The 17,520-nt window shown below is 42.5% G+C and overlaps 2 protein-coding genes across 2 annotated transcripts; one reads left to right on the top strand and one right to left on the bottom strand.

Moving 5' to 3' along the window:
- The first annotated feature begins 345 nt into the window (after positions 1-345).
- Positions 346-13,626, top strand: LOC120951745 (uncharacterized). Its single transcript, XM_040370629.2, has 18 exons — positions 346-988; positions 1,062-1,415; positions 1,484-1,585; positions 1,678-2,305; positions 2,371-2,620; positions 2,698-2,887; positions 4,408-4,460; positions 4,800-5,370; positions 5,438-5,893; positions 5,958-6,585; positions 6,650-6,890; positions 6,965-7,163; positions 11,071-11,613; positions 11,687-12,040; positions 12,104-12,205; positions 12,266-12,893; positions 12,962-13,211; positions 13,280-13,626. Exons 1-18 carry the CDS (start codon positions 461-463, stop codon positions 13,479-13,481), a joined length of 6,279 nt encoding a protein of 2,092 aa, XP_040226563.2. The 5' UTR covers positions 346-460; the 3' UTR covers positions 13,482-13,626.
- Positions 13,627-14,384: 758 nt separating this feature from the next.
- LOC120951744 (odorant receptor 47a-like) lies at positions 14,385-16,481 on the bottom strand. Its single transcript, XM_040370628.2, has 4 exons — positions 15,971-16,481; positions 15,447-15,882; positions 15,214-15,366; positions 14,385-15,140 (listed from the first exon to the last, which is right to left on the bottom strand). Exons 1-4 carry the CDS (start codon positions 16,444-16,446, stop codon positions 15,087-15,089), a joined length of 1,119 nt encoding a protein of 372 aa, XP_040226562.2. The 5' UTR covers positions 16,447-16,481; the 3' UTR covers positions 14,385-15,086.
- Between the last annotated feature and the right edge of the window lie 1,039 nt (positions 16,482-17,520).

Raw genomic sequence — 17,520 nt, 5'->3', positions numbered from 1 at the left:
AATGCGTTTTATTTTCCTCAACCACCGATATGCAATATGGATAAGGGACACACATTCCCAGTTATCGTAAACGCTTACCAAATGATTGGAATACCGCAAACATCCACAAAAATAGAACGGATTGATATGTTTTATCAAAGCTTCATGCATGTGCATACGCGTGGTTTACATTTGCTTCCCATGTACTGCAACAATTGCAGATTACAATTGCATTGTACCATAGCATTATCGCAGATGCAGTGGTCGTAAACCGCAAAAATGGCGATTGGAATTGGAAGAAATTGCATACAACCAGGCACCGGCACGTCAAGTGCAAATCAGAATGATATATAAACTATACCAACTACTTCTGTAGCATCACAAACGTGACTGTAACAGTGACTGGTGGTTCTCGTTTCGTTCTCGCGCGTCTTTAAACACCGAATCGTTCCTTTAAGTGGAAGCACTAACGGATAATCAAATGGCTGACAACACTAAACTGTTGGCATTGCTGCAGCGCCCCCTCGAGCCAACGTTCTACCCGAAAGATGACGGCAAAACGGTGGTCGATCTGCCGGAAAACTATCTCACCGATCGCTACAAACCGATTGGCCAGTCGCTCCAGACGCGCTTCTCGTCCGAAGCGGATACGCGCATCGCTGTGCGGGCTACTACTCTGCCCGACATTAGATTTGCCGAGGAGCTGCCTAGAAGGGGCGATTTTTCGTTGTTTATTCCGAAACATCGCAAAATTGCTGGTGATTTGATTAAACTGTTCTTGGACCAACCGGATGTGGACACGCTAATGAGTGTTAGTTCGTACGCGAGAGATCGGCTGAATCCGGTCCTGTACCAGTACGCGATGGCTGTAGCCATTCAGCATCGGCCGGATACGAAGAACCTAAACATTCCATCGTTCTTTGATCTGTTCCCGGATTCGTTCGTCGATCCGACGGTCATTCCAAAGCTTCGAGAGGAAGGCGCCGTCGTAAACAATCAAAGGGATCGGGTTAGTAGTAACACACGTTTGACGTGTCGCAGGTGATTAACAAACTTGATCAACGCTTATTTTTCGCCCACAGATCACAATAGACATTGCAATGAACTACACTGCTTCCGATCGGGAGGATGAGCAGCGGTTGGCCTACTTCCGCGAGGATATCGGTGTGAACCTGCACCATTGGCATTGGCATCTGGTGTATCCGGGCGAGGGTCCGAATAACGTAGTCAATAAGGATCGCCGTGGTGAGCTGTTCTACTACATGCATCAGCAGCTGATCGCTCGCTACAATGTGGATCGATTCTGCAATCGATTGAGCCGCGTGCGTCCTCTGACTAGCTTGCGAGAGCCCCTACCGGAAGGATACTTCCCGAAGATCGTTCGAAGCTTAACAAACCGAGGTTTTCCTGCTCGTCCACAAAATACGATCTTGAGGGTAAGATTTATTTGCACGCAATCGATTAGATTCTGACTACTGATTGTGTTTGTAACCGTTACTTCCAGGACTTGAATCGAATTGAGGACGATGTCGTTCTTTCAATTACCGACATAGAACTATGGGGCAGCCGTATTGCTGAGAGCATCGATGGTGGTTACGTTGTTGCCGTATGTTGCAATTGTATATAATAATTACAATTTTATAATTACAATGGATTTGCAAAAATTGGTCAATAACGTGTGATCTCTCTTTACACTAGCCCGGAGGAAATCGGATTCCGCTCGATGAGCAGACTGGCATTGATGTGCTGGGTAACATCATAGAACCGTCGGCACTGTCGGTCAACAGTCAGTACTACGGTAACTATCACGGCCACATGCACAATCTGATTTCGTTCAGTCACGATCCGGAGAACCGCTTCCTGGAGGGATACGGTGTGGTGGGCGAGTTCCAGACCGCTATGCGCGATCCCGCCTTCTACCGTCTGCACGCTCAGGTGGACAACATGTTCCATCGCTACAAGCGCACGCTGCAACCGTACAATGCCAATCAAATCGGGTACGCCGGTGTGCAGATACAATCGTTCGGTGTACAGCTGAACCGTGCCAATGCGCCGGCCAATGTGCTGCTGACGTACTGGCAGCGGTCACAGATTGATTTGGGCACCGGACTCGACTTTGGGCCGCAAGGAAACGTGTTTGCATCGTTCACGCATCTGCAGCACGCACCGTTCACTTACCGTTTCGCGGTGAACAACACTACTGGAGCGGCTCGTCGTGGAACGTGTCGTATCTTCATAGCACCGAAGACGGACGAACGTAACACTCCGCTGACAATGGACGAGCAGCGCTTGTTGATGATCGAGCTGGATAAATTCCGTGTCAATTGTAAGCTTATTTACTGTTTATTGTATCTTTAGAAATGGAGTTTAACCTTGTACATACTTCCGCAGTGACTCCCGGTGTGAATAATATTGTTCGTCGTTCGGAACAATCGAGTGTTACCATTCCGTACGAGAGAACCTTCCGTCCGATGGCACTTTCCAACATTAATCTACCCGAAACGGAACAGTTCCGCTTCTGCAACTGCGGCTGGCCCCATCATTTACTGCTTCCCAAGGGCACGGCCGAGGGAATGAAGTTCGACCTGTTCCTTATGATCTCCAACTTTGCCGATGATACCGTCAACCAGGAGTTTAACGAGTATGAATTTGCTTTACTGTGGTTGTTAACACACCTCAATTACCTCATTTCGGTACAACTTTTCCGTTTGCTTTTAGGGACATAAACTGCAACGATTCCCATTCGTTCTGTGGCATCCGCGATCAGCTGTATCCCGATAAGCGTCACATGGGATATCCGTTTGATCGTCGTATACCAACGGCCACGCGTACGCTGTCAGACTTTACACGCCCAAACAGTAATATGACCAACATTGAGGTACAAATTCGCTTCACAAATACGGTGATTGCCCGAACCTAAATGAGTGCCTCTCCTGCTCAACTCGTGAATATGTACCAAGTACGCCACAATCGCGAGGGTGATCGTTTAGTTGGATTTGGAAACATAGCAATGTTATTCCCGTTTCTAATTTCCGAATACCGATTTAAAACGGGTTAATTCTGCGATCGAGGCTCTTGGCACGGTTCAAAAAGATGCCGACCGGTGAATAATTTTGTTTTACTCATGACTTATGTTTGAATATAATCTAATAAAGTGTTGCATTTCAAAAAAAGGTGTGTGCTTTTATCATAGCGGTTTTTAATAAGATGTTATTAGTATTATATACATTATAATGTATTATAATGTTATGATATTTATGTAATATCATCTGAGGGAACGGTAATGCTTAACGTTAAAACTTTTAAACGTAACGTTAAATAAGGGTTCCCTCAGATCAGATCAGATATTATATTATATTCTTAAATCGCTAACAAGGATATTTTATCATCCGGACAATCCCTTAGCAGCAAAGACTGATTGTTTAGCTACATTAATATTTTTTGCTGTAGAATCGCATTTGTTGTGCAACTGATGCTCTGACCATGTGATCTGTTATCTCATTAGTTATTCTCTTTTAATGGCACTTTCTTAGTTGTTTTTTTTTGCGATTTCGCCCTATTTTTGTTTATGTTTACGATCTGTCATGTCATTTTTGATAAGCCTATGGAAAAGGTTAAATGATGAGCTTACCAACATTGCACAAATTGAGCTAAAGATGAAGATTGTGCAGATAAATATATTGGAACCCACAGGCCCGTCTGTGATACAGTTGTCAGCCCGTATGGCTTATCAACATGTCTGTCGTGGGTTCAAGCTTATTATGTCGTGCTCGCTATACGTTGGAATGACTATCCTGGTATGGGTAATTAATAAGACCGCATTTATCAAAGCAAGAACTCTTGTTGTTTAAATATCTTAATATGTTTTCATTAACTTCGTATTTTGTTATTTAAACATTTCTTTTGTTCTCTTTTATATTTAAAGTAGTTTTAGTTTTATTATTATTATTATTATTATTTATTGGTTAATCTCCAACGGGCCATATGGCTTAATTAAGATGGGTAACAGTACACAAAAAAATAAACATAACAAAATCAAGATTTGTATGGCAGTTCACTGTGGCCACGGCAGAATTTTTTTTATTTTGGATATTTTTTTCGTCATTTATTTTATAACTTTGAATTGTAAAACACTTGAGACATAATTTTTCCTAAATACAAAATAATGTTTAATTGTCATAAAAAGTGCCCTATTATTTTTGGAATTTAAAATAAAAGTTGGTTTAAAATTAAACAACAAATTGTTTGTTACAATAATTTTCATTGTTTATCGTCGTGTTTGAAATTAATGATCTAAATAAAGGTTTATGTACGAGATTGAAAAATTATAGAAAATACTATCCTGTGGATGTCATGTTGTTTTAACACAGTCTAATATAGCGCAATGTAAGCTACAAAACAAAATTGCTTACATTTTTACATACCCAGGCTTATCGCTTCGTGCCAAACTGTTATCATCGCCGCAATATGCTGCTGAATAGGTTGTGTAATCTTGACGCAGGGTTGAACAACACATTGGTCATTGAACCTATAATAACAGTGCAGACAGTAGTGTAAAACGCAGCTGGCTCAAGGTCAACTAAACGCTTGATTTTAGGAGGTCATTGTTACCTTACCAAAAAATTCTGCGGTTTTTATTGCATGTTTCGGTACATATCTATCAATGCCGCCAAACATACACAGACATGCACAGATCGCTGTACGCAAATGCATCAAATACCATACTTGTTTAGTATATATACTCCGTTTGCGAAATAGATTCGTATCATTTGTAGTGGAAAGCCTAATTCGCATCATATTCAATCTTTCAAAGTGTAAAGTATGGCCACTTTAACACAGAAATTTCACGGACTTCTGCAACACCCGCTGGAGCCACTGTTTCTTCCCAAGAACGATGGCACACTTTTCTACGATCTTCCGGAGCGCTTCCTTACCTCGCGCTATAGCCCGATTGGGCAAAATTTGGCCAATCGCTTTGGACCAAATTCACCTGCCTCGTCGCAAGTCAGCAATGATACGGGCGTGCCGCCAACGGTGGTGACCATCAAAGATTTGGACGAGCTGCCGGATCTTACGTTCGCCACGTGGATTAAACGCCGGGACTCGTTCTCCCTTTTCAATCCGGAACATCGGAAAGCGGCAGGAAAGCTGACCAAGCTGTTCTTGGATCAACCGAATGCGGATAGGCTCGTCGATGTGGCCGCTTACGCTCGCGATCGTCTGAATGCACCGTTGTTCCAGTACGCACTGTCCGTGGCGTTGCTGCACCGTCCGGACACGAAGAGCGTGTCCGTACCGTCGTTGTTACACCTGTTTCCAGATCAGTTCATTGATCCGGCTGCCCAGGTTAGGATGATGGAAGAAGGATCAATCGTGCTGGATGAGAACCGGGTAAGTATTGGGTGTGTTTAACTGTTGTAAGGGGATAGTGTTTCCATACCTCAACACTCTTGGACAGATGCCGATTCCCATTCCAATGAACTATACCGCTACGGATGCAGAGCCTGAGCAGCGAATGGCATTCTTCCGAGAGGATATTGGAGTAAATCTGCACCACTGGCACTGGCATTTGGTCTATCCCGCTTCTGGGCCACCGGATGTTGTGCGGAAGGATCGACGGGGCGAGCTGTTCTACTACATGCACCAGCAGTTGCTCGCCCGCTATCAAATTGATCGTTATGCGCAAGGACTGGGACGAATCGAACCCTTAGCTAATCTGCGCGAACCGGTGCGCGAAGCCTACTACCCTAAGTTGTTGCGTACATCCAACAATCGCACCTTCTGTCCCCGATATCCCGGGATGACGATCAGTGACGTTGCACGCAGTGCCGACCGATTAGAGGTTAGAATAGCTGATATCGAATCGTGGCTTCCCCGCGTACTAGAGGCGATCGATGCTGGATTTGCAGTTAGTGTATGTACTGGGTGGGATGGGATTGTTTGATGTTCTGATTGCGATCCTGCATTGATTTTTGCAGGATGACGGTGTAAGAGTGCCTCTGGACGAAACAAGAGGTATAGACGTGTTGGGTAACATTCTCGAACGATCGGCCATCTCGATCAATCGCAATTTGTACGGTGATGTGCACAATATGGGACATGTGCTGCTGGCTTTCATTCACGATCCACGCGGAACGTATCTGGAATCGTCCGGAGTGATGGGAGGTGTAGCAACCGCTATGCGGGATCCGATCTTTTATCGCTGGCACAAGTTCATCGACAATATTTTCCTCCGAAACAAAGCTCGTCTCGCTCCGTACACCATGGCCGAACTTTCTAATAGCAACGTAACGCTGGAAGCGCTTGAAACGCAGCTCGATCGCGCTGGTGGCGCTGTCAACAGTTTTGTAACCTTTTGGCAGCGCTCGCAAGTTGATCTGCGTGCTGGAATAGACTTTTCTGCAGCGGGCAGTGCCTTCGTTAGCTTCACGCATCTTCAGTGTGCTCCATTCGTTTATCGGCTTCGCATCAATTCGACTGCTCGCTCAAACAGACAAGACACGGTACGGATCTTTCTCTTGCCGCGCCAAAACGAGCAGGGTCGCCCTTTGTCTTTTGAGGATCGTCGTCTGCTGGCCATCGAGCTGGACAGCTTCCGTGTAAATTGTATGAATCTGTGGGACATTATATGCTGACCGGCTTAAACCAATAACGAATTTGTTGCTTTCAGTGCGCCCCGGCATGAACAACATCGTACGGCAGTCGTCCAACTCGAGCGTTACGATTCCGTTCGAGCGGACCTTTGGTAACGTGGAGCAGGCTAACGCAGGCAATGCACAATCGCGATTCTGTGGTTGCGGTTGGCCGGCACATATGCTACTGCCGAAAGGGAATGCGAACGGCGTCGAGTTTGACTTGTTTGCAATGGTCTCGCGGTTTGAAGACGATAACGCTAACGTTAACTACGATGAGTAAGTGGCATACAGATTGTGCCGACCACCCGTTGCTATGATATTATAATGCTATCGCTTTCGACCACCAACAGGAATGCTGGGTGCGATGATTCTTATGCGTTCTGCGGACTGCGGGATCGCGTTTACCCTAGCCGTCGTGCGATGGGCTTTCCATTCGATAGAAGAGCATCGAACGGTGTTAGATCAGTGGCAGATTTCGTTGCACCGTACAAAAACATGCGATTGGCGACTGTGACCTTACGTTTCATGAATACTATTATCGATCGTCCCACAAACTAATAAAAAAACGATGTAATGAACGAACAAAATATAACGATTTATGAATAAACTTTTAACAAGCATGCAATTGAAATATGTATCTCAAATTGTTTATAATGCATATTTAAGCAGAAATATCTATACAGAAAGAAAAATAGCATTAAAAATGGACAGGTCGTTTTGCTTCGTTCAGCCTTAATTTATTGTTAAAAATGCAGGTCTTCAAAATTAGTCCAATCTGATTGAACTTAACAGTCTGAATTCCATGCCTAAGACCATCATGATACGAAGCCGTTCAGTTAACGGCTAAACCATGGAACCTTCTGATACTGATGCTCCTGATTTACTCTCGTCCATCTCGTTGTATGTTCCCTCTCGTTCTATTCGTCCTCTTGATCCTCTGTCAATTGAAACAAGTCATACTCTTTATACTTTCAATGATCCTCTTCTATCCTGTTTCAGGTTGTTTAACCACTTTTACCATCTCTTTGATTTCGACTCCTCTCTTAACTCTTTCCGTAACCGTATTTTTTCTTCTAATTCTCTTTAATTAATCTTCTAAGTTTTCGTTAATTTTATGATAGTCTCTACGCTCTACCTACGTTTTTTTCTTTAATTTATTTGCTAGGTCAAGACTAGTTTAGTTAGGCTTAGTTTTTCATGAATTATTTTGTTTATTTGTTAGGGTTTAATTAGTTTTAATTCTGTTTTATTTAACCATGATGGCGGATATTGAATTAATAAATGAAATGAAATGAAATGAAATGAAATGAAAGAAATGATATGAAAGTGATTTAGAAGAGCAAATAAAACATATTGTTCACTGTGGTGGGACACGCAGAATGCTCAAACATGAATATTTATGGTTTGGCGTACCAGTTAATGATGTTCCAATATTAACTGATTCGTTAGTCATAACTACCTTTTTTATCATTCAGAAATAACTTATAAAGTTCATAATGCTAAATTTAGAATCAAATTTAAATATCTTATTCTCGACTGGCGATCTCAGCTCTAGTTTGATACAGATTTCGTGTTCGATATTTCTATTGCGCTGAAATTGAACCGACTCTACTAGACCGGGCCCACGACCAATAGCCTGACAAGAGAAGTGATATTGCAATTTCAAACTATATGTTAACAGATTATTCCACTCTTACATGAAACAAACTGAAAAGAGTTTAGCAGAGCTCTGGTTTATCGTTTCACCAAAGAAATAATGATTAATATTAAAACTACAATTCTATTAAATGCAATACTACTACTAATCAAACATACCTGACATGCAAAACAAGCACAGTAAAATGGAGATTGTCATAAGGAAGACTGAATGTATGTAAATAACGATTATAATTTAGGCCAGCGATGTCAAACTTATTTAATCCCGCGGGCTATAATGCTACTGCAAATAGTAACACTGGCGGCTGCCTAGTTTTTATATGATGTTAAATAATAAAAAAAATTAGATCGTTAGCAGTTTTTTTTTTCATTTCATTTGGGATTACAGTTACGTCACAATATATTAAAATTTGATGTAAAAAACAAAAAATAAACTGCAGACGATTATTTTAAATTGGCAATAGGTTTCTGATATTTCCGACATTTGAATAGTTTTGTGTCCAGTAACAAGGTTTAGTACGTAACAATAATGGCAAAAACTCGTTTATCAAATACAGAACAGTAAATTTTATGTTGATATTAGTGTCATTTTGATAATCATTATTTTTGAGCTGATATTGGTTGTGAACATCATTTACGTACGTTAGAAACAGAGAAATCTTACTTTTGATGTCGTCCAAGGTCCATAAATTACTACAGTTCGGATCGTCCAGTCTAGTCGAGCCTTAGACAAATCTTCAGTTGACAGTCGAGGAATGCTAAGTGTCATACAAGTCCATAGTAACCGTTACTCCCTTCCGGTCAATTTTCATTGAAATCCTTATTAATTATGGCGATCAAAATCAGATTCATAAGCCCACTTGTGGTTTATATTTTCGCTTTGGTCTTGGTAAGCTGCCTTCTGGAAATCTTGAGATCACTGGTAATATCCTATCAAATTAACACGTGTTTGTACTGACATCTGATTGCATCTGATATTGAAACGTTTTGGAAAAGTATAATGTTCTACGCTGCAACCACTGGTAAAGATGAGTCCGATCTTTCCCAAAACAATATGACAAAAAAGTGTCAAAGCTTGCGTTTTTCGTTCCAGTTGGTGGAGCGATTATGTTAATTTGTCCATGTATTTCTATAATAGAAAGTGCTCTTTGGTTACTCTTTTGTTACCGAGTACCGTGATTGATTAATAAAAAAAGATGTTCCAAACTCGCATACAAATTGTTAAGAGTTTAGACTTCTGGATATTCAAAATTTTGTAAGAGTTTGCAGCCTAAACGAGAGTTGGTTCTTTAAACAATTGTCCATGAAATATATGCTACAACATTTTATGCATCGGAAGGACTACAGAATTATCATTGATTGTTTAACCATTTTTGGTTTTATACCGTTGCACGGTCTGACAGCTAGTAGAGAAACCTGCGAAGTTGCTCTTTTTCTTCAATTGCACAACAGTCGTTGTCGGCCAACGCCAAAGCATGGCTTTCAGTGACTTATTGATTACACGAAGCAGCTTGAACCCATGACGGACATGTTGTTAAGTGAAATATTTACTTTATATTTAAGGTGTAAGGAATTGACTGACATGTACGGTAGAAGCTGAAATGTAAAATAAATGTTGGCTCAAGCGGTCGCTGTCCACACCGAAAGTCTTCGCGGACCACATTTGGCCTACGAGCCAACAGTTTGACACCTCTGATTTAGGCACTTACGTTTGAGACTAATAAGGCAGGGCTAGATCAAATACGGATATCCTATCTCTTTTAATACACACACGTCAAAGGCTCCTTCAAGATTGGACGTAGTTCGATTAGACTTAATTCATTACCACGCAGCCCGATAGTCAATCCTTGCTACGATGGGAAGGACCATCCTAGGCTTAAACCTATAACGGGTATGTTATTAAGTTGTTCGAGATGACGACTGTACCACGGGACCGGCCCACATAAACATGATCGACGATGCTACTATAATTAAAAGAAAAAACTAAACATTTGCCTAAAAACACTTTTGTCAGCATCAATTGTCACAATCAATTCAAAGAATATTTATTTAAGAAGTCGCTCATTGGAACATTTTTACATTTTTTATGTTCGAATAAGCATAGATACATTTTTTTCAACTAGTACAAGCAGGCCTTTTATCTTACGTCTAGGTCATTAACCGAACGTAGTGGTTAAATTGCGTGATAAGCAACCTATTGTTTCGTTATTATTTACCATCGTGCAAATCAGAATCTGGAATGTGTTCAGTTACATATTTAAATAATACATTTAATGAAAACAAATCGACCATTATGAGTATAGTAGTTTAAGAATTCTTAAAATGAAAGCATTTCTCAAGAAAATATGGAAGAAAATAGCTTAAAAAATCTCGCAGAGTTTATGCAATTGCTATCGTCTGATATATCATCTTCGGAGCTGATGTTGCTTCTTCTTTTACATGTTAAATCTTTCTTTGAACTTGCTTATCACTTCTTTGGATCCCACAACGCTTCCAATGCTTGACAAAATATGTTGTTTCTGTTGCTACATTGTCATGAACCTTAACACACACACACACGAAAAAGAAAATCTTGATAATTTTGGTCGACCCGAACCGCGGAGCGATAGTGGCGGTTGTCGTCCGAAAAATATCCATCTAAATTATCGTTATATTTAGGCTAGTTTGTGGTTTGAGCGCAATCTAATTCGTATATAAGACGCTGCAGATCGTCACAATCATCAACAGTTTGACGAGATCAACCGAATAGAGTGAGTGCTTGCTCTTAACAGTGTGTCGTGCAGTGTCAAAAAGTGTTTAGCCACCAATACTAGCAACGATGTCGGACAACAAGAAGCTTCTGGCCCTGCTGCAGCGCCCACTGGAGCCAACGTTCTACCCAAAGGACAATGGCAAAACCGTGGTCGATCTACCGGAAAACTTCCTGACTGAGCGGTACCGTCCGATCGGCGCCTCACTGCAGAGCCGCTTCGGAAACGATGCCGATACGCGCATTCCCGTAAGGAATGTGTCGCCGCCGGCCATTTCCTTCGCGGAGGCCGTACCGCGCCGGGGAGGCTTTTCGCTGTTCAACCCAAAGCACCGTCAAATTGCGGGCGATCTTATCAATTTGTTTATGAACCAGCCGGACGTTGAGACGCTAATGAGCGTGGCGGCTTACTCGCGTGATCGACTGAATCCGATCCTGTTCCAGTACGCGCTGTCCGTTGCGATTCAGCACCGTCCGGATACGAAGGATCTGAACATTCCCTCGTTCCTGGAGCTGTTCCCGGACTCGTTCGTTGATCCGAGCGTTTTTCCTAAGCTCCGTGAGGAGGGTGCCATCGTACAGGCCGAGAACAGAGTAAGTAGAGTAGAGGGTAGAGATGTTGCACAATCGGACCTAACACTGTATCGTTTTATGTACATCGATTTAGATGACTATTGATATTCCGATGAACTATACTGCCTCCGATCGGGAGGATGAGCAGCGTTTGGCCTACTTCCGCGAGGACATCGGTGTGAACCTGCACCATTGGCATTGGCATCTGGTGTATCCGGGCGAGGGTCCCGACCGTGTCGTCAACAAGGACCGCCGTGGTGAGCTGTTCTACTACATGCACCAGCAGTTGATTGCTCGCTACAATGTGGAGCGCTTCTGCAATCGTCTCGCTCGTGTACGACCACTGACGAACCTGCGTGAGCCTTTGCCGGAAGGATACTTCCCGAAGATTATTCGCAGCTTGAATAACCGGGCGTTCCCACCGCGTCCACAGAATACCGTTCTGAGGGTTGGTACTTAAAACCATGATCCACGGATCATATGTTCATTGATGATTTTATACCGCTCTCAGGATATCAATCGCGTGGATGATAGTGTTACCTTTACGGTGAGCGATCTTGAACGCTCGGAATCTCGCATTGCCGAAAGCATTGACGGTGGATACGTCGTGGGCGTAAGTAGATTAGTCAACAAAAAAATCGCTCGATAAAATAATGATTTACCTTGTATGCAGCCCGGTGGTAATCGTATTCCTCTGGACGAGCGCACCGGTATCGATGTGCTGGGTAACATCATGGAACCGTCGGCACTGTCGGTGAACAGCCAGTTCTATGGAAACTATCACGGAAACTTGCACAACATCATCGCGTACAGCCATGACCCAGATAATCGCTTCCTGGAGGGATACGGTGTGGTGGGCGAGTTCCAGACCGCTATGCGTGATCCATCGTTCTACCGTCTGCACGCCCAGGTGGACAACATGTTCCATCGCTACAAGCGCACGCTGCAGCCGTACAATGCTAATCAGCTGAACTACAATGGCATCCAAATCCAATCGCTTGGAGTGCAGCTGAACCGTGCCAATGCGCCGGCCAATGTGCTGCTGACGTACTGGCAACGATCGCAGGTTGATCTCGCTACGGGACTCGACTTTGGACCGGAAGGAAACGTGTTTGCATCGTTCACGCATCTGCAGCACGCACCGTTCACCTTCAGACTGACGGTGAACAACACTAGCGGAGCTACACGCCGTGGAACGTGCCGTATCTTTATTGGACCGAAGGTGGATGAACGCAACACTGGTCTGACAATGGATGAGCAACGCCTGTTGATGATTGAGCTGGACAAGTTCACCGTTAACCGTAAGTATATTCAATAGTCTATACTTGCAATAACACCAGAAGCACTCTATTGTTTATTTGATTTGCAGTAAACCCTGGTACGAATAACATCGTCCGCCGCTCGGAACAATCCAGTGTAACCATTCCGTACGAGCGAACCTTCCGTCAAGTCGCGCTGTCTAACATCAACGAGCCAAGCACGGAACAGTTCCGCTTCTGCAACTGCGGCTGGCCGCACCATCTGCTGATTCCGAAGGGCACTCCCGAAGGCATGCAGTTTGATCTATTCGCCATGATCTCCAACTACGCTGACGATACGGTCAACCAGGAGTTTGATGAGTATGGAATTGTGGTTGTTGTTTTGTATCTGCTTAGGTAGTAATCATTTTGCACTTCTCTCTTACCAGGAATGTTAACTGCAACGATTCGCACTCGTTCTGTGGACTGCGCGACCAGCTGTACCCTGACCGACGCCCGATGGGTTATCCGTTTGATCGCCGCATGCCAACCGCTGTGAGAAGTTTGACCGATTTTACCCGCGGTAACACCAACATGGCAACGTCGCAGGTGCAGATCCGTTTCACCAACACTGTCATTGCCAGAACTTAAACCTGGTTCAAGTGAATACGTGTTAAACGATACTTATTTTTGGCAAACGATTACTGACACATTTGATTGGATTACTACACTTTAACTTTATAAAATTTCATTTGATTATTTTCAAAATAAACGCAATTTATTGTTTTGCAGCATACATCAAGATTGTTATAGATTGTGGTTGAAAGAAAACACATGGTTAGATGCGTCTGTTTGGCTATTCCGGTTCATTTTCTCTGAATATTTTCATCCAATTCTGTTTCATTTTTAATTTTATTTTCTTGTTCGTTATCTTTATAGCTCTGGTTATTATTGCAGACTTTTCAATTTGTATATGTTTTAGAATAAATTATAAGATTACTTTAAGATAATCGTTATGTAGCTTTTATTTTACACAATTTGTTGTTTATTTCTCTTTCAATGGATAACAATGATCACTATAAATCTTCTTTGTGATTCCTGTGAAGTCTACATGAGGTGTTGCCATGATTTCCGCCGCCAAGAGTTAAACTCCATACAAAAAGCTGGCTAGTATCGTAAAACACCCCAATGTTGACTTGTAATTGCAATTGTGTAATGTTTCATTCTTTACAATCTTATAACAACACAAATTTCACCAAACTTTGTGATAAGTGTACAGTGGTAACAATTCACCACATATATCATATCATCATACAACGTAAAGAGAGCAACAGATCAGCGACACGACTGCATATTAATTGCCGTCTAGCGTTACCACAAAGGTGACCGTTACAATCCATTGCTTGAATGGCGACATCAATAATGACGTCGTGTGCAAAGGGTATATTAAAAAAAAAACAACATAGGTATCTATTCCATGAACATTCCAATCAAGCAAGAGGTACGATTTCTGTTCGATGTATTTTCCAGCACAATACACAATGATGATGGTTTATACGACCATTTATTTTATTTATTTCATTTGCTACATACGAAACTTAGTGTCACTATATATACACACATACGCGTGCACTGTTGCCGTCCACGTCAACAGATCCTGTGAGCCGCCGTGTAAGAAAGACTTCGAGGGAATATCCGTACTGTGTATTATTTTATTTGAGCATACATGTGCAAATATAGTTATTAAGCTTTACTGTACTGTACTGATGTGTCCTGAGATTTCGTTAGAACAATGCAATGATAAAAAGGGAACACAACACGCAAGGAATGTAGGTGATACATGCGGAGATTTTTGAATTTTGCGTTCGAACATGCAATGGTGACGGCGGGACAGTTACAAAGCAGAATTACTTGGGTTTAGTTGAAACGCAGAATAAAATTTCCATTGCTTTTTCTATAACTCTACAACATTTAAACAGCAAAAAAGCCAATAGACGATGGAAGTGGATAGCGTGTGGTGAAATGGTAACAGAGTAACATAAATATTGTGTACATTTCATAGCAGAGCAGTTTAGACTTTAGACAAATAGAATTGCATCTATGTTCGCAATTATTGATAGCAAACTAAGTTAAACATTGATTTTGGATAGTTCCATTAGAATAGTTAGTGTTTCTTGTGCAGCTACATCCAACATCATCTATTTCACGTTTAAGATTATTAAGTGTTGTTTTTGCTTTAATAATTGAAACAATCTTTTACTCCATCAGAGACATCAGTAGAGCTACGTACGATCCAGCTGAATTTAAAATCTGAAAAGAGATAACACCAACCACAAAAGGTCACTTACTCAAAATCGTTTTTAATTACGTATTGCCACCATACCGCATTCAGCGCGGGCAAAGATGCTTGCGTAAAGCCCGACTTTGCGTTCACCGGTTTCTTCGCTCTCATCATACAGTTGATCAACATTTTTTGGGTGGCAACACTCGCATCATACCATTTGCTTTTGAAGACAGCATCATGCACCTGTGTACTCTAGAATTGAAATTGACCATAGCAAAGAAGGGGATTTAGTTTCTCTAGTTTTCCCACAGATTGGTTGGATATGTGTGCACCTCGTAGTAGAGCTGTGATCCATAGTAGCAGTAGTAGGTAACCTGTATGGTAATGGCCATCCCGTACGCCACATATACCACCATAATGTTCGTACCCACCGATATGACTAGCTGAAAGCCGAGCATACAGAGCAGTACCGATGAGATGAGCAATTGATTCAGAATGACATTTTTATACGCATTGATGACACGATCGGAGATACGTAGTATGTACTTGTGGTGTTCGATGAGTTTCTTCAGCTCCCGGTTACCTTCGTCAAAGCGAAGCCCCTCGAAACGCTCTTGGATGATGACGAAGTGGGCCACCAGGCAGGAGGAAAAGGTACCGAACGTGGAATCACACGCCACACAATCCAGCACGACCCAAAATATGGCCACACTGCACCAGACAAAGAAAATTGTAAAGGTCACCGGATGTTTCACATCAAATGGGAAGCTACGGACGAGGAAAGAGAAGATAAAGACAGCTGGGTAGCAAGAGAGTGTAGAGCACTTGGACTTGGGAATCTCCCCAGGCAACCTACTCCATCAGCAGCGGTAGTTTCCAGTCCGATTTCTCCGACAGGAAAACCAGCACTAGCGCTACTCCCACGAAAAGCACTCCCGTTGACATGGCCGTAATCAAATAAGCCCACGCGAGGAACCGGTCGATGCGGTTGTACTTTTGCACGATCCTGATTTCGCTCGACTGGAGCGAATGCTTCAATGCCGCAAACTCGTCCACGATACTCCACAGCTCGGACCGATGCAGGAGTAGATTGTACTGCCGCACCAGCCCCAGGTAGGCGGTGAAGGTGGGCCCCAGACAATCGCATAGCAGCATAATTTGGTCGATGTGTTTGAAGGCAAACATCACCGTGCCCAGCATCATGACAAGCACGGTGAAGAAGCTAAACGCGAACAGAACTCTCCCGCGGAACGAATCGGTTCGAGCAATGCCAATAGCTCTCAGGCAGATTGATTGAACACGGAAAAAGTCAACGGTCTCAGCGGCCAACATGATTGATGCGATACGCAGGTTCTAGACTGACTGACTGTTTGCAGGTGCAGCACCAACGTTTTAGACGGAAGCTCAAGAAGGTGACCTTTGCATACACGTGAACAAGCTCAGCCAATTACGGCAATTATGTTTGATATGCAGTAATTAAACTGTTGGCGAATGTCAGAAGCAAAGGGGTTATTTAACATATCAATTGTGTCACACGAGGAAATGCTGAGCTGAGGCATACCGTACGGAACAAAATGGCTCACAGATCAGCCCTTGTAAAACGTTCTATATTTAAAGGCATACAACCGTCTTATTAAAAATGCGTCTCATTAATTAGGCTGTATCGACTAACAAGAAATTAAAGGATTTACAATCAGTAAGCGTTGATTGATTTATATTAGTTCCAGCTAATTTCCTTTTAACGTCCTATCGAACTCAAAACAAGGTACGACCGCACTACCATTCTTTTACTAATTATAGTTCATATGTGAGAACTCATTTTGAATCACAGAAAACAATAAACCATATCAACCACCATATCCATAACAAGTTATATTTGTGTAAACATATATTTTTCATGCTAATATTAAATATTCTTTTGAAAACTCTCGTATTCTTCTTCTTGGCTTTACGACCTACGCGGTAATACCAATCTATACAAGCTTTCGAGACTAATTAAGTACCATGCAGCCGGATAGTCTAGTCCTTGCTCCTCGAGGGCTGTCTATTTTAGATTTGAACCCACGACGGACACGTTGTTAGGTCGTGCGAGTAGACGACCACGGGACAACCCCTTTTAAAAACTGTCATATGTCATATTACTGCAAAAGTGTATGAATCCGCTCACAATTTAATACCATCATTTGGCAATTCATCGTTACCCTGATTTAAATAGGCGCGAGCCCTCGTGAGCGACAAAATGCTGACAAATTATTAAACAAGTGAACTTTTGACAATTTTTCGTTACCTGGAGAAGCCAGATAATACAGACATACAGTGACAAAATTTGACAAAACAGCGTGAACAAACATTTATTTGGCGCAGTTGTAATCCATTCCCAAGTTGATAATGCTAAAATGCATGTTT

The sequence above is a fragment of the Anopheles coluzzii genome, chromosome 2 (assembly GCF_943734685.1).
Source record: "Anopheles coluzzii chromosome 2, AcolN3, whole genome shotgun sequence".
NCBI lineage: Eukaryota > Metazoa > Arthropoda > Insecta > Diptera > Culicidae > Anopheles > Anopheles coluzzii.
This window is presented reverse-complemented; position numbering and strand designations above follow the sequence as displayed.